This window comes from Lycium ferocissimum, chromosome 11, assembly GCF_029784015.1.
Source record: "Lycium ferocissimum isolate CSIRO_LF1 chromosome 11, AGI_CSIRO_Lferr_CH_V1, whole genome shotgun sequence".
Classification (NCBI taxonomy): Eukaryota; Viridiplantae; Streptophyta; class Magnoliopsida; order Solanales; family Solanaceae; genus Lycium; species Lycium ferocissimum.
In genome coordinates, this window is record NC_081352.1 from 13,497,840 (window position 1) to 13,520,640 (window position 22,801).

The 22,801-nt window shown below is 34.1% G+C and overlaps 2 protein-coding genes across 19 annotated transcripts; one reads left to right on the plus strand and one right to left on the minus strand.

The window, feature by feature from the left end:
• The first annotated feature begins 449 nt into the window (after nucleotides 1-449).
• On the plus strand, nucleotides 450-13,366 carry LOC132036363 (protein RAE1-like). 5 transcript variants are annotated; one of them, XM_059426685.1, is made up of 12 exons: nucleotides 450-571; nucleotides 2,497-2,574; nucleotides 3,013-3,099; nucleotides 3,826-3,903; nucleotides 3,991-4,181; nucleotides 5,309-5,450; nucleotides 8,238-8,318; nucleotides 9,566-9,694; nucleotides 10,274-10,351; nucleotides 11,627-11,698; nucleotides 11,945-12,025; nucleotides 12,807-13,366. In XM_059426685.1, exons 2-12 carry the CDS (start codon nucleotides 2,518-2,520, stop codon nucleotides 12,855-12,857), a joined length of 1,047 nt encoding a protein of 348 aa, XP_059282668.1. In that variant the 5' UTR covers nucleotides 450-571; nucleotides 2,497-2,517; the 3' UTR covers nucleotides 12,858-13,366. The 5 variants fall into 5 exon arrangements, with proteins under 5 accessions (XP_059282668.1, XP_059282669.1, XP_059282666.1 ...); XM_059426686.1 differs by having other exon boundaries at nucleotides 451-562; XM_059426683.1 differs by lacking the exon at nucleotides 450-571 and adding an exon at nucleotides 620-717.
• Nucleotides 13,367-14,280: 914 nt separating this feature from the next.
• LOC132037871 (cyclin-B2-3-like) lies at nucleotides 14,281-21,075 on the minus strand. Of its 14 annotated transcripts, XR_009410070.1 has the most exons (8): nucleotides 20,870-21,075; nucleotides 20,664-20,793; nucleotides 20,516-20,565; nucleotides 20,109-20,160; nucleotides 19,884-20,039; nucleotides 19,684-19,811; nucleotides 18,302-18,358; nucleotides 16,850-17,107 (listed from the first exon to the last, which is right to left on the minus strand). XR_009410070.1 is itself a non-coding variant. In XM_059428512.1 (6 exons), coding segments are annotated over exons 2-6 (429 nt in total). In that variant the 5' UTR covers nucleotides 20,725-20,793; nucleotides 20,870-21,075; the 3' UTR covers nucleotides 16,850-17,016. The 14 variants fall into 14 exon arrangements, 4 of the variants coding, with proteins under 4 accessions (XP_059284495.1, XP_059284497.1, XP_059284496.1 ...); XR_009410064.1 differs by lacking the exons at nucleotides 18,302-18,358; nucleotides 20,516-20,565 and adding exons at nucleotides 14,281-14,904; nucleotides 16,091-16,156 and having other exon boundaries at nucleotides 16,984-17,107; nucleotides 20,723-21,075; XR_009410071.1 differs by lacking the exon at nucleotides 20,664-20,793.
• Nucleotides 21,076-22,801: the final 1,726 nt, after the last annotated feature.

Consider the following 22,801-nt stretch of genomic DNA (forward strand, 5'->3'; position numbering starts at 1 on the left):
ATAATATATATATATATATATATATATATATATATATATATATTTTTTTTTAAAAAAAAAAAGCATGCTTTGTATATAGTTTGTAATGTTATGTTTTGTAATTATAAAACTATCGTTACGTTTTGTAAATATTTCTCCTTAAGATATATATATATATATATACATAGTTGACCCTATATTATACCATCTACCTTTAAGAACGAAAAGAGAGAGAGATAATAGCATTTTTGATCCCTCCAATAATTAGTTTTAACTTTAATCCTCGTGATATATAACTTAGCATATTTCACCTTTAATTAATTAAAATGTGTGCTTTTAATCCCCGTATGAAAGAAATATGCAATGATTAAATATATTTAAAATTATATTACCGTCAAATATGAAATAATAATACAAATTTAATATAACACACCGAACAATTAAGTTGTGAAATAGTTCATAAATTTGTGAACATACAGAAGCAAAGCTATCAAAGTGCACGTTTTAGTTAATCGAAAGTCAAAAGCAATTAGTAAGATCAAAATTTATCAATAATTGAGAGATCAAAAATGCAATTTCCCAGGCATATATAGTAAGATAATTTTCCATCATTTTTTTTTTCTTTTCTCCCATGTAAACAGTAAATATCTCCCTATTAGCGGTTATTAATAATCCTACTACACCACAATAATCAAATCTGAGTCGGTTGAAGGCATCTACAAAGCTTCCATAATATCAGTAATTTCTTCTTCTCCGTTGTGTGTGTGTAAAAAAATATTTGGTGTACTGTAACTTGATATTTATGTGTTTTAACATTGCTTCTTATAGTCTTTCTTTCATATTGCATGTGCGTTTTTTCAATTTTATTTTGTCGATTGGAATTTTCTCTGTTGATTTGGAGTTTATATGTTGATTTGGAGTTTAAAATTTCTTTGGTGGAATTTCTTAGGATAGAAGGTTAGTACTTAGTCTAATTTGCATGTTATTATTAGTCTTGTACCATCTCATTCATCGGTTTTAGTACTACCTGTTGTTTCCTATGCTTCGCTTATCATATTATTTTTTGCTCTTTTGTCTTCCCCATTATTTGAAGGTTTCCTTAAATTAAGTTGCTCATCCTGCATGTGCTTTTTTTTAATTTTATTTTCTCCATTGTTTGTTGATTTGAATTTTTTCTGTTGATTTTTGGTTTATATGTTGATTTAGGGTTTATCCATCGGTTTGATACTTTTTATGTTGGTAGTTCCTTAAAAATTGATCAGAGTATTGTTTGCCCTTAAAATTAGGGAAGATTACCATTCGGCCATCTAGTTTACAAAATATGTACACAGTGTATTGGTAGTGTGTACTTTATACTAAAATTATTTGTTGATTTAGGGTTTGAAGTTTGTTTGTTTGTTAATACTTTTTATGTTGGCAGCCAAAGTGTTGTTGTTGAAGATTTTAAAAGGTAAAGTCAAAAGAGAAGAATTATAAGTTGTTGGTAAGAAGCGTAGCTGATCCATTTTGGATAAAGGAGGGATCCTTCCATCACAATAACGAATTGATATTACACCGGTTGTGATGACTCAAAGTGTAACGAAATTCTGTGTATATTTGGTCCCACCCTAAATTGGATTGAATTCTACAGTAAAAAATGTGATTAACATGGATTTTAAACATAATTCAAAACCAACCTGATTAGACCATATGAGAAGGTTGTCCGTTGCATAAAGATAGTCTTCAACCATTCCCCTACAAAGCAGTTAATATTATGTTTGTCAGTTGACAATGTTGTACTAGTCAGATGAAACAGTAAGATTGATCTCAGCTTTAGTATCCATCGCACATAGTTATAGTTCATGGTTTTAAAGTATTACATGCTTGAGAAATTTCACCTTCTTATAACAACCCTAGACAGAGCCTCTATATCAAAGTGCCATATGCTATTGTACGGTGCAGAGCTTATTTCCCTTGCATACTTGCTTGGCAAAAAGTTTTTGGTTGCAGTTGTCTATTAATAATAATACTTTGTTGTTTTCTTTTGTTTCATTTTCTTTACAGTTTTGCCTCTCTGTCGTTGTAATTATCTGTTCATGTGTTTGTGTCTAGGTACTGCTCTTCTACTTGCATATTTTTCCAACGAGTTAGATTTTGGGGTAACTTTTTCCTCTTTTATCCCACAAGTGTTTTGAGGTGTATACTGTGGTGACCCAAGTAAAACTATTTACATTATTATTATGTGTTCTTGTGCGAATAGAGTCAGCCCTCCCAATTGTAATTAAAATAAGCAATAGTATCCAAAAATAGTAGTATGAAGGTTTGAATTTTTTCTGGAAATTATGTGCAAAATAAGGTATAAAATATTGTATTTTTGCACCAATCCAATTCACCAAAAACAGTACACACATAATTTTATCATTTACACATCCTCAACTTTTGACTGCTTCTTTTTCACCATTCTGTTATTTCCAGTGAATTTTTATTCTGAAAGCTTCATCCATTTTTTTTTCCTTTTGACTTTGTTGTTCATTGTAGCTGAGCATAAGCTAAGCAGAAATGTCGATATTCGGGACCGCTGCTGCTGGGAACACAAATCCGAATAAGTCTACAGAGGTATTCCTTCATCAATTTTTGTTAATTTATTCCAAGTTTTTATCTGCTATTCGAAGTTTCTTTGTCCCAATTTGTTTCGCTTGGGAAGTTGAAGAAGTGTTTCCTTTGATTCCGATTTTCAGACATTTTTAAGTATAATTGTTATTTATAGTTTTTTTTTTTTTTGGTAAAGTTTCTAGATATGTATATATAAATTAAGGAATGTATATTCGGATTAGTAATGAAAATCAGTTGTGTTAACCGTCGTGCTCTAAATCCCAATTCTTTTGGGGACGGTGGGAATACAAGTTTTAGTTGTTGAAGTTAGATGCAAAATTTCCTGTTCTAGAAACTAATGATATTTCTAGTTCTTGGTTACTCTAATTTTGAGGGTATTTTTTTTTTTTTTTTCTCATGCTTGAAATTTGTATATAACATTGTGGGTACTCTACTCGTAAGGTTCAACAACCTCCTGCTGATTCTGTATCAAGCCTCTGCTTCAGTCCGAAGGCTAATCTTCTGGTTGCTACTTCATGGGATAACCAGGTTGGTTTGCTCTCAGTTGATATTTTCTCCTCCTCAGAAAATCTTTATGGGTCTTTTTACTTTTTGAGTAGGGATGGAAAGTATATAAATAATGTATATAGCTGAACTGAACTGATAGGGATTAAGGTGTAGTTAATTGATATTACTTTTAGAGCATTAAAAACATTTGATAAGCATTCGAGGCTCTCCAATCAGCAATCCCTGTTTGTAGTCTGTCCAAATAGGTTGTTTACATAATATTAGAAAAGTTAATCGAACTTTTAGATCTCTTACTTGTGTAGATAACTCTACTTTTGGATCTAATATGTATGTGATAATTAAGGGTGACCAGAAATCATGGCAAACTCAATATGTAACGTTTTCAAAATAATATTCTTAAATTCTCATTAGTGTATTTGCTAAACCTCGAAGTGGGATAATATTCTAAATGATTTTTCAATCAAAATATGAGGCGATGGGCTAAAGGTGGAGTAGGGTGTAGTACAGAGACAGAGACGTTTAGAAGTTCTCTTTTTTGTCTTTTGAATGTGTCTAGACTCTAGACACGGAGAGATGACCAAGGTAGTTACACTACATAATGTGTTTTATTAGTAATACATTTGTTAGTATGATATAAGGACTAGGAGGGGGATAATTTGAAGGTACAACCGTGTCTCTTCTATTTCTAGATGGTTTTGTTTGTAGGTGGAACTTGAAATCAATCTTATTCTATGAGCTTTTTTCTAGGTACGATGTTGGGAAGTGATGGGAAGTGGAACCAACATTGGAACTGTACCCAAGGCCTCTATATCACATGAACAGCCGGTAATATATGGGCATTTTGATGGTAAATTTACTCTTCTTGCTGTATGACTTTGGATTTATTAGCTATATACAATCTATTTCTGGCAGGTTTTATGCTCCGCTTGGAAGGATGATGGGACAACTGTCTTCTCTGGAGGCTGTGACAAGCAGGTGAAAATGTGGCCGCTATCTGGTAATCAACCCATAACAGTAGCTATGCATGACGCTCCCGTCAAGGAATTGGCTTGGATCCCAGAGATGAATCTCTTGGTCACAGGAAGCTGGGATAAGACACTGAGGTAAGTGGAATATGCTGCATATCGCATTTCTCAAAAATATCCATCTCAGGGGCCATTAAAATTTAAGAGAGATGAATCTTAATACGCATCTCAATGTTAAGATGTTGTCTTTAGATAGGACACTGAATGATTAAGAGTGCTTGTTTTTTTCAGCATCTGAATGTGTTTTAAGTTTATCAATATTTAAACATAATAAATATACAATTCAAATAAAAAATAATTAAATATTATATCAACAAATATCAAGGAAAATCTTAACTTTAAAAAGAAAATGTTATTATTTGAGATAAATTGTAGTAATATTTAAAGATATAAATGAAATACTATCGCCGCTTGAGGACTGCAGTAACCCAAATCTGATTTTAAAACATGAACTGTATAAAATCAAGAACAGATGAATTTCACTGCTTGAGAAATGCAGTATCCCGAATCTGGTTTGAAAATATCAACTATCAACTATATATAATCAAGAACAGATGAATTTAGGCAACCAAAGCTGCTCAGTCGATGGTCAATTAACAAAAGTCACATATTACATTGTTAACTGGAAAAAGACGTGTATTTTTAAGAGAGAAAAAGGGCGACTTTGAGAGAGAAAAAGACGTGTATTTTAAAGGTCTGAATGGTGTTGAAACTTTTGTACATAGCTGATTCATTCAGATCTATTAAGATGTTCTTTAAAAAAAAAAAAAACAAAACAAATGCACTTAATGGGATGAGACCTGAATGATTCAGATTCATATCCTTATTACGTGAACACAAATGAAGCCTTAGTACAACTAACTTTGTTATTCTTATGGGTGACCGGAGAATTGGAGTTTCAAACTATTGTTTTGTTTGTCAAAAGATGATTCATGTAGTAACGTATGCTTTTGGCGTTAATTTACTCAAAAGTGCATCTTTCTAGGGTGGGGCTTTCATTTCACTTCCTGCATACTTAGGTCATTACTCTCAATATGTAGTCAATCAAGTGCTTCTTTCTCTTGAGGTTCTTTTTTTGGGGTTCACATGCTAATATTCGCCCTTTTTTTTTTAAAAAAAAAAAACATATGTTGAATCAATGCACCTAGGATTCTGTAATAAACTTTGTGTTTTTCCTTGTAATCCTGGGCACAATTTTCTTGCAGGTACTGGGATTTGAGACAGCCAAATCCAGCCCATGTCCAACAACTTCCTGAGCGCTGCTATGCACTTACAGTGAAACATCCTTTGTTGGTTGCTGGAACAGCTGATAGAAATCTTGTAGTTTTCAATTTGCAGAATCCTCAGGTATTACTCCTCATGTTTTATGGAATTATTCAAGTCATTGAACAGATTTTAGCAGTTAGATTTCTTACCTGTGAGCAATTAGGTTAATCTTTACCTTAACTAATTGGTATGGTTGGCTGGCAATACATATTGTGACGCATACTGGACTATTATGTGCTGTCTTCATTGTAAATTTATATTACAGCGTAGTGGATATTTTTTCTGATGGTATTGCCTTCTTATTTTTGTCCGCAACTCCTCAATAAGCAAGTTGTTGTTTATAAGACAGTTATATGAAGTTTCTTTATTGGAGATTAAATGCTTTTGTGCAATTGTCCATTAATGTCATGTTTCTTTAGATATAGAAATCAATATTTTTTAAAACCGATGCATCCTGAAGATGCAGTGGTTAAAAAGCCAAACCGAAGCTCTTATGCAAAGCTCAAGGAGCTAATCAAATCCAAAAGTTCATCTATACCTTTTACATATGTGAATTTACACCCAAAATACATTAATTAAAAATTTGGTGTTCAAAGAGGGAGTGGGGGTATAAATTACTCCATTGTAAGATCTCTGATTGTTCTTCGGGGGAGGTCCATAGAATGCTGCCTAGAATTGCATGACACATTCTTCTAATCGATTTGCTCACCTTCCAACCGCACCAACTTACATATGCATTTCTCTGAGCGTAAGGCATAGTCCACTCTAGGAATATCCAAGACACTTTTTGCCTATGTTGCTCGGACCCTTCACTTTTGCTGCCGTACCTGTGTCCGACACGACACGACACCGACACCGGATTCGTGTCGGATCTGGTCAAACGACATTGGATACTTTGACCAAATCCATGGACCAATCTGAGAAAAAATTTGAGGCTTAAAATTGAAAGAAACGGAGAGCTCTTGAAGAGTGGACACTTATTGTATCTAGAAGAGTTTCAAGTTAATTAAAAATTAAAATTTAATTATAAATGAAACATAACTATAAAAAATTATTTTTGTTTTTTATTTCTAGGCATAGATTTAGTTATTTTTCTTATAATTTTGAATTATTTTAGCCGAATCCCCGCACCCGTATCCGCACCTAGATCCGTACCCCCGAATCTTAAAATTTAGATTATACCGAATCCGACCTCTAGATCCGTACCCGTATCCGACACTCGACACCCGACACCGAGTCCGAGCAACATAGCTTTTTGCAACAAGACACAGCGAAAGTAGATTCTTGGAGTCTCATCTCTACTTTACTGTAACACCTATTCAACACAAAACCCTCCTTTTTGGCTTGCTCTTTGAGTAAAGCAAGCACCAGGCAAAGCTGTCCAACTGAAGCAAGCTACTATGTCGGGGCTTAGTTCCTTCGCCAATTCTTAATTGAGTTCCCAGAATTATTCAGGTTTTGTTGGCAAGCCTGAGCAGTGAAAAGGCCTATTTTTTTTCCACCTATCCATCTCATTTTTTCCACTGTCAGTGTGCATTGTTTTTCCTCCTGCAAACTGCTTGACAATGCCAGTAATCTTTCTACGTCCCAATCGTGGCAATTCCTCCACAAATCTTCCAGCTTCCACTACTTCAACCTGCAAATTGTAGAATCAGGACAAGAGGCAAACTGGAAAAGGTCGGGGAATTCATTTTTTAGTGGAGTCTCCCCTATATCCGAAGATATTGATTGCACTAAAAGTACCTTTCGCAGTTGCGTTTTATTGCTAAAGTTATTCCGTCTGTGCTTTATGATTTTACTGGAGAGACTAGTTTGTGAACTCTTGACCTTTCTACAATTTTGGCAGCCAATTGTTTTCTATTTCTTGTGGGCCTAAAGGAGTTTTAGGGGCCAGGTTACTCTATGGATAGCATAATATTAAATAACTTGTTAACATATCCAAATCTGCTACTATTATTATCTTATCCTCCAATGGTATTACTACTGTTGTTTCTTTCACTTGGGTTATCTTTACTGTTTTTGTTGTCTGTACTTTTCTTTTCTATGGTATTTTCATCATAGCTTTTACTCTTGTATTTGTCAAACCTGTTTTGAAAACATTTTCTTGAGCTGAGGGTCTATTGCAAACAACCTCTCTACCTCACACAAGGTAGAAGTAAGGTCTGCGTATACCCCACCCTCCCCAGATCCCACTTGTGTGATCTCACTGGGTATGTTGTTAATATATCCAGACCTTCTACATTTGATGAAAGGTTGTCACATTAGATTAACCTTTCGACTTCATCAAAATAATTAGTAAAATCTTTTTAGAGAGCATTTTTAGATCAGAAAAACTGAATTAAAAGGCTTGAAATGTTAACCAAAATAAACATTTAGAATGTTAGTAACATCAATTTCATAGGTTTTGGTCCATGCTTTTCTTTTTACTCTCAACTAATTTAAATAAAAAAAAAAAAAAAGGAAAGATAGAGAAAACTTAAGGATCCTCCCTCTGTCCCAATTTATGTGGCACCCTTCCTTTTTGGTCTGTCCTAAAAAGAAAATCACCTTTCTATAAATAACTTTAAATTTCCCCCTTTACCCTTGATGAAATGATTTGTAGCCACACAAATGTCTAAAATTATCTTAGTTCACAAATTTCTAAAGTCTTCCTTTCTTTCTTAAACTTTATGCCAAGTCAAATGGCGCCACATAAATTGGGACAGAGGGAGTACTACATATTTTCTTATTAGATTTTAGAAAGAAGTTAGTAAAGCCAGGTTTTATATTTACATATTTATTCAAGTATTAATTATTCTGCAGCATCTACATATTACTAGCATTTCCTTTTAATTGCTAAAAGCTTGTATTTCCTTAAAATTGTTACAGACCGAGTTCAAGAGAATAACCTCACCCTTAAAGTATCAAACTCGGTGTTTAGCTGCCTTCCCTGATCAACAAGGTTTCTTGGTGAGTAGCTATTTTATAGTGTAGTTTTCTTGCTGCATAATCTAATACCTTCTTGTGTATGCTATGTTAAATTGCTCAGTCTCTTATTTTTTGTCCACCTTATACAAATGCTAGAGTCCCATACAGGGATTGGGATTAGTAGAATGATCTCAAGCTTAATATTTTTAGCTGATACAAATTGCTTCTTATATCAAACTAAAGATGAACAAATAAAGAGACAGCCTAAAAGAGTGTAATTTCCTTTGTTTTGGCAAGTTCTGCCAAGACTTTGAATTAGAGAGTCAAGGTCCTTTCCTTATGACGACAGTGATCGTACATAATTTCTTCCACTGGAGACTGGAATTGATCTGCATAAGACACCTCCTGTCACATGAGAATTATGTGGTGTTTGAAGAATTGATAATATACTCAAATCAACAAAATCAGTCTGTTCCTGAAAGTTTTAGGCCACTTGTACTGCCCCGAGGAGGAGGTAAATCACTTAGTTGGGTACTCATAAATTGGGAGATGCAAGCTGATATTGCAAGTCTCTCTCTTTGTGATGCTCGCAATATCTTCTTTATCTGCCCAAGCACTTCATCCGCATGCGGGGCTTCTTTTTTCAATAGCTGGCTATCTTATGAGACAGTCCCAGCTCTTCAAACTCCTTTGAACTCTCTAATAAACTTTCTTTTTCCCTTTTCACCTTTTCTGTCTGCTCCAGTGGGTATTTTGTTTTGGGGGAAAGGGTGACGGAGGAAATGATTGGATTTTCTTGAATTATTCAGCAGTCTGAGAGAAGCAACCAAGGAAGCTTTATATCAACACTGAACTGAACTCTTGTAGATCTTTTGTTTGTAAAGCATTTTGGATCTTTACATAACAAAGTCCAAGATAGGAAAAAGTAATAAATGTTACTGGCTGATCCAAGGCTGTAATTGAGATAATGGAAAGAGGACCAATTCCCCTTCACTTATGCTTTGTGATGTTTAAAGTCACTTCAACTGAATCTTCCTCCTTAAGAAAAGACACTTCTACGGAATCTACTTTAGTTATTTTCTGCAAAGGAGTTTTATGGTGCATTTGGTTTTACTGTCCTAGGCATTCGTGACCGGTTTCCCTATGATTATAGCTTATTTCCATTCTTTCATGTGGTCTGTAAATATTTTCTGATATTCTGGTGTTGTGAATACATTATTTCATATGCATCTAGGTTCTAGATTCATTGAGACACGTATCATTTTAATATTTATACATCCTATATTTAGGTTGGCTCTATCGAAGGACGGGTTGGTGTGCATCATCTTGATGACTCGCAACAAAGTAAAAACTTCACATTCAAATGCCACAGGGAGGGCAACGAAATTTACTCGGTCAACTCTCTGAATTTCCACCCTGTAAGATCTTTTCTCTTTTTATTCATTGCAGTCAGCCAGCCTCATTCTATAAATTTTGCTCTGTCTTCTAATGCTGCATCTTTTGGGCGGTAGAGGATGTGTAGCTGTCTCTCATATCCTTTTTTTAATGTCTGGTGGATATAGTTTTTTTTTTTTTTTTTTGCGCTGAATATAGTGTTGACAAAGAGAAATTGCCAGTCAATTGCTGTGAGGACCAGTTTTAGATAGTCATTGTTAGAAGAACCTATATATGGTGCATGTACATTTCTGGTCTTTGGTAATTAAAATCTAGAAGCTTTATGATTGTGCCATTTCAGTTGTCCTTACCTTTAGACTGGTATTCTTAGTTTAGCTGGAGTAGGTTGAACTGCTTAGTGTAAGAGCAAGAGACCTGAAAGTATATAGCAATCTTGTGTTAATACACAAACTGAACATAAAGTAGATAAATACAACACTGGACTAGCTTCTTAAAGTTGGTCTTCAGGGAAGTTGTCACTGTCAAATAGACGCTATACTATTGCTAAATACTATTAATATTGCTACTTCAACTCATTTGTCATGTCTCACATCGCCGTCCAGACACATGGAACGTTTGCAACTGCAGGATCTGATGGTGCCTTCAACTTTTGGGACAAAGACAGCAAACAGAGGCTTAAGGTATCCTTGATCCTTTTTAAGTGCTAATTTCTATAAATTTTCAGTCATTTTCTTTACTCTTTATGATTTCTAGCATGTATTCTTTATGAACGTAATTGGCGTACATTTAAATGCATGAACATGATAAATGATCTTTTTTTTTTTTTTTTCTAAGAATATCCTAGTTTCTGGCCAATGGACATTAAAACCAAATATCTCTCTTCGGTTGTTGTTAATTCATTCATTTGATTATGACAAAATATAAACTGTAATGTTGCAAAAGAGGATTGCTCTACGAGACCTTACTTGGTCGACATAGACCTTTCTTAATATTAGGGAGTTTCTAGGATTTGTCTAATGTTCCTCTGTATCATTTGGTACACATCAGCTGTACCTCTTTCTTTAAGCACGCCAGATTGCAAATTTATAACTTTAAAGTTTGCATCAGGGTGACCCATAAATTTTAGCAGATATCATTCGTGAAGTAAAGGAAATGCTACTTGTGGGTTTTTTATTATGAGAAAACCATTATGTTATGTCCTGAGTTACTTTTTATTACTTAAGATACAAACTGTCTTCCTCTTGGAACTTTTATGACTTTCTCCAAATTAGTGATGGTATGGAGTTACAAGTGGAAAAAAACATAAACAAAAAGAGCAACAAGCTAGAACATGTTAAGACAGTTGTTTGTTTGCAACCCTATCTTTCTCTCTGCTGCAACCTCACTTTTGCTGGTACGAGTTTTCTGGCTGATTCTCCTTGCTACGGCAACAACTATGCCTGAATCCCAACTAGTTGGTGTCAGCTATATGAATTCTCAATATCCATTCCCCTCCACTTGACCCTTTTCATTCCGATACTTAAATCATTTTATCTTTTACAGTATAATCCTCACTTTATATGACACTTTATTTTAGGATATCCTAAATGTCTCAGTGTTTGACACAATTCTAGTCTTATTCAACTTTCACAACTTTCAAGAATTCAAATTTATAAACTATTCAAATCATTTACTTTGGATGTATATTTTCTCTATCAAACAGCTTTTCCATCATCACTATAAATACTTGTCATTATCAAATTTAACAACTTAATAAATCTGTGTCAATCAAATAGTGATATCAAATGGAACGCTGGCATGTCTTTCAATAACACTAGCATGCTTTGAGATGGCTCATTCTTCATAGCATGTTATAATTCTTTAATTGTGGAAGAAGACAAGAATATTTTACATTTAACATTTGTAGCTGCTTCAACTTTTGTATTGAGTTTTCTCTGTGTGTGTGTTTTCTTTAGGCAATGTCAAGATGCAGCCAACCCATACCTTGCAGCACATTCAACAATGATGGCTCAATCTATGCATATGCGGTATTGTTTTGGTTACTTTTGTTCAGTAGAACCTTTACTATGATATCTTTTGTAGTGCTTGCTCACCCTTTAGAAAACCATTACTAGGATACTTACCCCAGTTTCACTGTAGCCTTTTTCCTTGCCAGCATGAATGCAGAATGCCCCTTTTTGTTTCTCTTTTCCCTCCTAATTCTCGAACCTTCTTAAGTTTCTGATTGCAAATTTGCTTCAGTTTTCAATATGTTTATCCAATTTTGTGTATAGGTTTGTTATGATTGGAGCAAGGGTGCAGAAAATCATAATCCATCAACTGCAAAAACATACATTTACTTACACTTCCCACAGGTATATTCCATCAACTGAACCCTTGGTTTCTTTAGTCTTTCTTAATGTTTGAACCATAAATACTCATCAATCCCCAAGCGAAGTATATTAGCAGAGGCGGATCCAGGAGTTGGAGGCTCCGGGTGCCACTTTTTTTTTCCGATTCCAAATAGAGTAAAATTTTGGTCAATTACGTTGGGCTTCGGGTCAGGTTATTAGTTTCTTCCATTTATATTAGACAAAACGATAGAATGAAAACACGTAATAATTACAACAACTTGGCACACGGATTAGAACTTTGGACTATAAAACTTATGATAATTTAACTTCTTATATTTAAACGAATAATTAATAAGAGAGGAAAAAAAGTCAAGAATTAATAAATAGTAATTATTAAAAGCAAGTCAAGAGGAATTAAGGAAATGAAAAAAGAAAACGAAGAAAAGAAAGAGGCAACTGATATAAATGGGTTCAGAAATTTGTGGAGTCAATTTGTAGAATTTAATGTGTAATGTCTATTTACTGCAGCAAGCCAAAAGTTCAATTAAATGTTGTAAGTGAGGTTCGAACCCTGGTCACCAAGGAGGAAACTAACGCGCTTTGCCACTGGCACCATGAGGCCATTTGTTACTCGGGGTGGCAATCTAACTATTTATACGATTTCTTATGTATATATATACATATATACACAACGTTTTCACCGAAGCTTGCGGGTGGCGTGGCATCCCCATGGGCCTTAGTAGATCCGCCCCTGTATATTAGTGTTTTCAGCTATAAACGAAGTATGCTATTTTTCATGCAGGAGTCTGAGGTTAAAGGCAAGCCACGAATTGGAACTAGTGGTAGAAAGTGAAATCAGCGGTAAAGCTTCTTCTCACCATTTTGGAGAAAGTTCGTCGTGTTGTTCTGTACATGGAGACATTTTTGGGTTTTTCCGTCTGCAGTCATGCAATTAATTCGTAGTTTGAGCTTTGAAAACTCAAAAGAAAGGTTCACAGGTAGTGATTTTAGTCTGATATGCCTTATTAGTAGGAGCTTGCTTGTGACAATACTTGTATATAATTAGATAATTGCTTAGTCTCCATCTCTGCTTCACTAGCTTGTAAACTGTAGCCCCTGGCAGTGATTGATTTGCTATCTCAAAAGTCGAATTACAGCCGTTTCGCTTTTAAAGTTCGTAATTACCTCATGAAGTAGAGTCCTCAATGGTACTTGAATCTAAGGGGTGGCAAATGGGCAATTTTTTGCACGGATTGTCCTTCATACGGACTTGTCTTTAATTTTTGTCCCTCATATTTGTGGTCTGTAATTTGTGCCCCTGCTGCTTGTTTAATGAAAATATCCGAATATGCTTCGCTCAGCGTAGATTTTGTAACATTTTTATCTTCGAAAATTAAACTTTTGCCTCGCTCGGCACAAGTTCGGAAGTAATTAAGTTATGCGACATAAGTTGTGTCGTATTTTTCAGATTATGCTTAGTGTTTGAAGTTTTGCCTTTTCTACCATAACTTGTGTAGGTGTGGTGATACATATGTCGAAGTTAAACACTAACTTTGTGAAATCTAAACTTATGCCTTTTTCAGATTATGTTGAATGTTAAAAGTTTTGCCTTGTATGACATAATTTGTGGGATGTTATGATACATATACCGAAGCTTTATGCCACGTCAAAAGTGTTGAAGGACAATAATTAAAGATCATCTCGAAATAGGGGCATTTGTGTGAATAACCTCGCAGATGGGGCCTTTGGATTGAATTTGGGTGGGCTAAGATTTGATACAATTGCTAAATTCGATCAAGATTAGCAGATGAGCTAACAATGGTTCAAAACTCAATCCGTCCAACTCGACATAATTTCTTTAAATTATTAATAATTCGGTTAGAGGTCCTATGCCTATCTGGCCACTTGTCCATCTGAATTAACAGCTTTGGAATTAATGTGGCATGCTTTAACTAATACTAGATGGTTTGTGCCCGTGCCTTGTGCTCGACATTTGTTTGTGTCGTTTAGTTTGATAGAATATCAAATGGGAGAAACGAACTATACTAAAATTAAAACTCAACAATGGACATGTGGACTATAAAGGAAGTAAGAATCATATTTGGCATATGTAGCATTAATATATCAACTCTCCAATCCAAACTCTAACCTAAATCTGGAAGCTAATGAGTCATTTAATTCATCACTTCTCAACCTTAGGGACAAACTTATTCTGCAATTAAGAGAATAAAACAGGTGGTAAGATCACAGGTAGCCGGGATGAATTAGTATACTGTCCATAGCATATCAAAAGTTGATTTTTTTTCTTTCGCAGAGGTAAAATGGAATGTCATTTGTCTCCTCATTTTAATTTTAGAACATCAAATGACTTACATTTATCTGGATAAATAAAAGCGCTACCAGAGACATGTTAACATTAAGTGTATATACCATAGATTCATAGACTTTAAAGTCTCATCGATGGGGTTTACTGCATATATACTGCACAAACTTGTTACTTATAGCTACCCATAACAGAGTGTGGACTTGCAGGAATTCATCAATAGAGAAACCAAAAAATTCAGTAGAGTTAACATGCAAGATGATTTCAACCCAAAAACTAAACGTAACAACAGAAACTGAAAGAAACATCAAACCTATCAAGAAAATCAACAAAAAGATACAGAACAAAAGCGATTGCCAAAAAAAGACAGCATAAGCTTACCTCAAAGAAAGCAATCAGTTGACTCCCTGTTTGCAATTCTTTGTTTGTAACTGTAATCTTCAACCTCAACTTCAGAATTGATACTTTTCAAGTTAAACCACATGGGTTACTGGGTAAAGTTGGAAGATAGATGGGAAGGTGCAGTGATCGAGAGTCTAGGGTGACTGAGAATCTGTACGTTTGACTCCTCGAGGAACTAACTGATTTACCAAAAATAGCTCAAAGTTAGATAATTTTTTGGAAACATTAAAGTATCCGACGTTATAAATTCAGGAAAAGAGGACTAAACACGTCGGTAATAATAAAGTGGCCTAGTTTTACCATGGCAAGATGACATAACATTTAAGGAAAGGCTTTTTAGATAACTATCGTTCCCCAGCTGTCTTACAGCCCTGTGATAGACAAGCAGCATGTAAAACGCATATAAATCAATCAACAACTCTTTAGTTTTGAAAGAAATAGTGAATGCATCAATTTTTTAAGAAATTAACTGAAATTTTCTAACTTTCATTCATATCCATGTATAGATCTTCAGAATTGTCAGTTATTCTCAGTTAGGTGCTTCAGAAAAACAAATAAGTACAATATATATAGAGCTTTCAATAGGCAGATATGGTATGCTAAACACGTAGAGTATTTGCCTGCATATACTTGTACCGAAAAGGATGAAATTTTCATTTCTCAAATGACATGGACTGCAAAATGTATGTTTTCAGTTTTAAGTGCTTGGACTCCCGAATTTCAGAAATTTCAGGGAAATGTTATATCAGTACATTATACCTAATTTAACATCTGTTTTATTTTTGATATTGAAACTAATTTTTTTTGCAGAAGGTTCTGGCGAACATTTTGTGGATGAAGATTTTGAAGAAAGGTCAAAGCTGCAAAAAGATGAAGAAAACTTTGGTGGATACTGCAAACAAAGAGAGAGTGACGTGCATCAACCTCTTCGCAAATCGCATAACTTTGAAGAAAAAAAAAAGATTTAATGGCGTTAAGAACTCCATTTCTAATTATTAAACGTTCGCTACATTCTTGATTAATCTAGTCTCCTCATATACCAAACAAAGAGCTCTTTAAATGATGATTGCATTCAACCACAGAATGATGAATCTCATCAACCACTAAGAGGTCATAGTAGAACTGAAAATGTGAATACAACATCATTCCACAAACAAACCAAAAAAAAAAAAAAGTTCCCAAATGATAATACATTACTGTATGGAACTCCAAATAAAACCTCTTGAACAGAACAAAGCTGAAAGTTGTTGCGCACTTACAAAGTATGGAATTATATTTTTCTTTATGCCAAAAGAGTATAATTTTTTTATTCTTCTCTACTATTCATAGTTTAATAATGTGAAAACAAAGTGAGAATTAACCTCTTACAGTCGCAATAGTATTCCACTATTCCTCTTTTCCCGCTTAAGCAGCTATCACTTTCAAAAACATGTACAATCAAAATTGTTCAACCATTATATTTCAACTAACTGGATGAAAATTGTTTAATTTATTGTGATGTCATGCATAATATTAAAATTTACAGAATACACTCCACAGCCTGAGTCATAATATTCAGCTGATTTGTACCATTAAGGTCAATACCAAAGGTAAAAGACTTGTGGTAGGTGTTTCAGTTTGATCTTTTGCCCATGAAGTCAATGACCATATATGTCCACTTCTCAAGTTAGTCCCAAGCTTCATTTTGGGCAGAAGGCTATTAATTGGGTAATCAAACCTTTGTCGTAGTGTACAATTAACAGAACCATTAGAATTCAATTTTCTTAGCACAAAATTGCCATTATAAAGTAGTATAACCCTTCCAAACTAAATCAAAATTCAAAATCAAATTCTTAAATTCTTAGAAGAAAAAGTACCAATTTTCTACATGTCAAACAAAAAGAAAAGCAACAATTGAATACGGGAAAGCCTAGAGTCCCCCTAAGAAAGTAAAAACAGAACTAAAGAGTAATATAAAGTAACCTTCAGTTATCTTCATACAGATAAAGTAATATGACATAGCAGAAGCGTTCTGAAAAAGTAATATTCTTTTTTTCACCGATTGAGAGAATAAGTTCAACTTTCAACTACCTTATTATTTCCAGTCATTAAATAAAGTAACTAACTAAATCTCCAAGTAATGAGACCAAAGTAGAACTTCTGATCTAATATGATCTAAAACATAGAATTTGCATTCTAGTTCAAAAGGGACAAACTCAATTTGTTGTATCTATTGTTCTTTATTTGTTTTAAGAACAATTTCTGCTAGTTTGTTACCTTGTAGAATATTCTTGTCTATTTCCTTGCGTTAAATCTTTATAGTTGTTGTTCTTTTCCTCATTGCTTTCCAGTGTATCCTCCAAGCGTACACCGTAAGGAAGGGGTGCTGATCCATCGATCTGCACATGTAACAAAGCAAGATACATTTGTTTCAGTGTTAGCAGTGAAATGATAAGTCAAAACTCTTCTTCCGCCATACTACCATCTTATCGAATATAATAAATTATAACCAGAAGTTCAACCACAAGAGACTATTGTATAATGTCTACAAGATTTCTATCAAATGATTACAACCTACATATCAAGATAATATACCTTTAGAATAAATAGTGTAATGGAAATGTCATTTTCTAATGCAATCACCTTAGTGCTATCATCATGCTGGGAAAAAAAATTCCAGAATCAAAATCCAGCAAGATCTTCACTCAGTTTCCTTGTTATCGTCGATTCAACACAAGACTCATTTCAAATAAACATGATTCCTTCTGACCACATATAGTTGTCAAGAGCATTTGTCCATGTTTTACTATGAGGCTCAACCTCATAATCCATATTAGTTAAGTCAACAATGAAATAGTCATATAGGAGGATTAGTTTGAATTACTTAAATACATTATCTCCAATCTTTTTATTTAATGTGTATCAAATTAACGGTCAGTAATCATGTATCTACGTTTCTTCTGAAGTCTGAAAAGTAGTCCATTACTTAGCTAATTCATGTAGTTAGTTTTCGGAAATGTAAAAAGTATTGATCAACTTTTCCTTCATTTTGCCCCCCTGTTGTGCTCTATGCTTCCAAGACCACAACCATAACTGAACACATAGTCACTACAACTTCAGATTATTCATTCGAGTCAGTGTTTTTTCTTTCCCTTTGCAATAAAAGAATAAGCTTCAAAAGCTTTTGAAAAACGATTCCGATGTAACCCTACAGTGTTCTATCAAGAAACTTCTATGTATTTAATAACGGTTAAATAAATGTTATAACTCATTAACAGGACTCCAGGACCAAAAAATAGACCTCCATTAACAGTGATTTCATTCATAGCAGATTAGAGGATTTCTCATAAACGAAGATGATTATCAAAAAGATATTCTCAAACACGAACCACCATATTTTCTGCTTTATTGATCGAGTTTTATAAAACTATATCAAACAATATCCACCTACACAATCATAAATGGCATGGACCTGTAGTACTATAAATAAAAAAATCTAGTATGCACACAAGTCAGCTACCAGTAAGCTCTCTGTGTGGTTTTTAGTTATAGTTCAGATGCTTTGATCAACTGGAAGCAGAAAATAATCTAACCTCTGCTGCTACTTTCTTGCATCTAGCAAATCTACCTTAACTCCGGCAATTGACAACCTATTCGAAAAATAAGGAAAAAAAGAAAAATCATATAAAATGACAATATGCAAAAAAAAAAAAGAACACTAATTAATGAAAAACACAATAGAAGGAAGAAGAGAAACTGTTTCAGTTTTCTTTTCCAACACTGTTTCAGAGTTCATAATGGCCAGGTTTAGTAGTATGTTTTACTAATTTTTTGAACTTACTAAACTGTGAAAACAGATCCAATGTTTCCCTGTACAAATAACTTAATTGATTTATGTAAGATAAATTATTAAGCTTGCAAATAAGATTCATAAGTTTAACTTCACATGAGTTACAGACATTGAAAAAGGTAGTCGGAATACTATTTAGCTTCTACAACTTACTACTAACTAATAATACTCGGTGAGAATACAGAGGCACAATTAAAGTAGGTTAGAGACCATAAAATTTCAGTGACTGAGAGATTTACCATTGGTGAGATGTTTCTTTATTGTATTCCAAGTCAGTGTTGTTTAGGTACTTCGTAGAATTACTCCGCATAAACTATATCTTCACCAGAAATCTCATCTATGCCCCAATTATCATCATCACACTAACTTAAAATCTTGATTTTCTTTCACTCTCATCCTTTATCCTTTCCAACATAGCAATAATCTAAAAGATTTATTCAGCTGTTAAGCATAACCTGTAAGTGCTTAAAGATCATTTCTTCTATAAATATAGCTTAAATGGTCATAAAGTCATGAGCTACTACCAGAAAAGATAAAGTGATATTATCCTTTCTATCCCAAAATATAAAGGAAACATAAACATAAACCAATTAATGAAATGACCAGCGAAACGCTAAATAGAGATTAGTAAGTGTTGTTTTTCTTCAGCGTAGAACAGCTCCTTCACCAAATTCCAATCAAAATAAAAGCTGAACAGATGGATATAAAGGGCAAACATGTCACTCATTCTGTCTCCACAACCTGAGTCATAAGAGCAGTCAATTTCTTTGTAATATAACAAGATTTCAACTTTACTCTCAAAGGTAATAAAAATCTTGCAATAACAGAGAACCTTACCCTCTGAAAATCATATTAATCTTTTGTTTTACTATTCATTCAATTAGTTTCACCAAATCATAACCTGATAGAGAAATAGCTAGATTTACACCAACAACTATAGAAAAGCTAATCCTAGAAGCTTAATACAATGAGGAAATGATGATCATTGTGTGTATTTTGAAAAATCAGTTGAAAAGTATGAGAGTTCTGCAAACTCTACAGGCCATAATCCTAATGAGCATATATAAGTTATCAAAAACAAAAACTCTAACAAACATATATGGAGAATGGAGATAACATCTCTACCTCAGCCTTCTTGTAGTAAGCATAGATATCGTCAATGTATTCCACCACCGCAAGTGAGTTCTTTTTATAAGAACTGCATGTGTCAACAAATCAACACTTGACCAATCTTCCATCTCTATCTCCTCATCCTGAATGACATATTAAACATCAATGGGCAATCCATAACAAAATTAATTAAGATATAGATCATATCAGTTTACCATCCTGTCAATTTCCTCCATCATTGCTTCTGTATGTTGCACAAACATTGGCACGGCAGAATAACCAGTGGCCTTGTAATCTTCAGCATCGATAATAATGCAGTCTTCTGATTCATTTCTGTTTGGTGCCACTGGGACTGGCAGATGCTTTGTTACCTATGAAAATACAATGTCAACAGCAGCTCATGAGTTATAAAATAAACCAAGAAGGGATTTTAAATGTACCTCGACTGCTGGTTGTTGTTGTTGTTTGCTTACGATTTGTGCAGCTAACTTCCTGAAATGTCAATAACCCCACATACAATTATTAACTGAGATCAGATGTAAAGGAATTTCAGGATAAGTAGTACTCCCTCCGTCCCAAAATACTCGTCATATTTCGCTTTTTGAGAGTCAATATGACTAATTTTCAAGCTAAATAGGATTAGATTAATTTAATGTTTTAAAAATTATATTTGGATATTCGGAAACTATACAAAGGTACTATGAGTTGCAATTCTTTTCATATCAAATGAAAAAAGTACTATCATAAAATGTTGGTCAAAATTTATGTAGCTTACCCTCAATAAGCGGAAAGTGACAAGTACTTTAGGACGGAGGGAGTATAATGCAACCAAGAATTAGAGTCAAACCTTGTGATTGGGCGAAGGGAGGGATCTTGTTAACAGCATTAGCTTTATTACTATAAAGAAATAGAAAAAAAGAAATCAAAACAGGTTGTAAAAATTCAAGATTGAAACTAAAAATGAAATTGAGTTTTAGGGTTTAAGAAGTGTTTACTCAGTAATGATATTTCTCTTGTTGACAACACAGGGTACTAATGGAGGAGCTCCAGTTACATTCTTATTGATTGTACTTAGTGCTCTCTTATTTTGCCCCAATTTTCCTCCAACACCAGGCCTTAATAGCCCTAATAACATGAAGATTTGTCTCAACAAACTAAAATGTCACTGAACGAAAACTAAAAAGGACGGAGAAGAACTCACCGGAGAAAGAGAAAAGAGAAACAGAGATGAGCAGAAGAAGAGCTCAAGAAGAGAGTAAGAATGTGTCAGAAGAAGCTAGATTTCCAAGTGGGTCTGTGCCATTAACACGTGGAACGTAATGGAGACACAAATGAGGGTTTAAAATTTGCCCTCATCTTTGATTTATTTACATGAATGACCTTCGTCGTCCCTATGGACTCACACTTATTATACAATGGTGGCTCGTGGTGGAGGACTGGTCGGGCTCAATGGAGCTCGCCGAAACTGGCGGAGGAAGGAAAAAACAGAAGAGTGAAAAAGTGGTAACGGGTAATAAAATAAAGATGGGCTAAACCGGGTAAGTATTTCATCATAATTGGCACACATTGTTATTTAATTTACGGCAAGACAAAATATTATAGGATTGAGTTTTCGATTCCTAAAAGGAATTGAAAATTTTCTATTCAGGTTCGTCAATTTCCTTTTTTCCTTCTGTATAGTGATAGTTTGAGCCTTTTTCTTTCTGAAATCTCTAATATATACCCGTCTGATTTTCGGAATGCCGTCTGATTTTTACTTATATTTCAACTTTTGATTTCACAAAATAACTTTGTCAAAGTTTTCTTGACCAGAATTTAAGTTAATTATTTCAGAAAAATACATTAACCTTCACAATTTTTTATTAATAAACAAACAAAGAGAAGAGGTTAGGTCATGTTAAGTGGGTTGAATTACGACACATTATTTGACCGAAGCAAACTTTGAATGGGTCATTTGCACTTCGGGCCCTATTTTCTGTTGGTCTTTAATTTTTGTCCCTCCAAACAAACAACTTTTTCGCAGGGCATAAGTTTATATTTTTACATTATAATATCCCACAAGTTATGTCCCGCGCCTCTTAAAATACTTATGTCCCTCTAAGCATAAGTTCGATTTTGAAGGCCAAAATTAAAGACCAACCCATTTGGAAAGCAAACCGTGCAATTTCTTCTAATAAGTTTGGTCATAGCCCGTTAATTAGTATAACGTGCTCAAGTTTGACCAACGTGTCCATTTGCAAGGAAAACAGTAATCATCAACCATTTCAATAAACAAAAAAAAGAAATGAACACCATATAAGAGCCCAAGCCACAATAATGGAAAATCTTTTCAGAAAGGGAAGCCTGCAGAAGTCAGAATCAAGAACTACTATACTATTACTCAATTCCAAACAAGTTGAGACTGGCTATATGAAACCGCTCTGACCATGCCGCTCCATTTAAGCTCGTCACATGTCAGTATTATACAAAATAAAAATAAAAGATACTAGAAGTTCTCTATATTTTCTACGGACATATAAACATCTTACATGACTAAAACACATTTCCGACTAACAAAAAGGAAGCCTTGACAATGCACTATCTCACCCTAATCAGGTGAGAGATCTTCTGCATCATAAGTTCAACTGATGTTTGGTTTCAGCACCATTTTCACTTATCAGAACATGTAAAGTTATGCCAAAAGAGTGCTCAAGGAACAATCCAACATGATTAAGAGATTGTCCTTGACTTTTATTAATTGTCATGGCGAAACATGGTGCTAAAGGAAGTTGATGTCTCTTATATAAGCTTGAATAGCCACTTTATATCATTAGGAGACATGATAATTCTTGGAATTGTTACTCCTGAGAGAATGTTCTTTCAAAAATGATATTTGTCCTAACAGACCAGTTACCAAGATGCGTGACATTAAGTGGGTGTATTGATAAATTCTCACTATATACATGAGTCCCCACTACCCATGCATGTCACACATGGTACCACAACCCTAACCCCTTAGTCTAATATCTTTTAAAATTAATTTGTTAATTGTAAATCTTAGTGATAATTTTTTAAACAAATTAAAATCGAACCCAAAATCTTACATTAAAATCTAACCCAAAATCTTACTACTATTTATCACCCTAGGAATAGA

Coding starts and splice junctions, on each gene's coding strand:
- LOC132037871 (XM_059428512.1), bottom strand. Junction 19,812..19,883: donor TGGAGGAAATTGACAGGATG/GTAAACTGATAT, acceptor TATGTCATTCAG/GATGAGGAGATAGAGATGGA. Junction 17,108..19,683: donor CTTACTACAAGAAGGCTGAG/GTAGAGATGTTA, acceptor TTACATGTGCAG/ATCGATGGATCAGCACCCCT.
- LOC132036363 (XM_059426685.1), top strand. CDS start 2,518: ATGTCGATATTCGGGACCGCTGCTGCTGGGAACACAAATCCGAATAAG. Junction 8,319..9,565: donor CTGATCAACAAGGTTTCTTG/GTGAGTAGCTAT, acceptor TCCTATATTTAG/GTTGGCTCTATCGAAGGACG. Junction 9,695..10,273: donor ACTCTCTGAATTTCCACCCT/GTAAGATCTTTT, acceptor ATCGCCGTCCAG/ACACATGGAACGTTTGCAAC.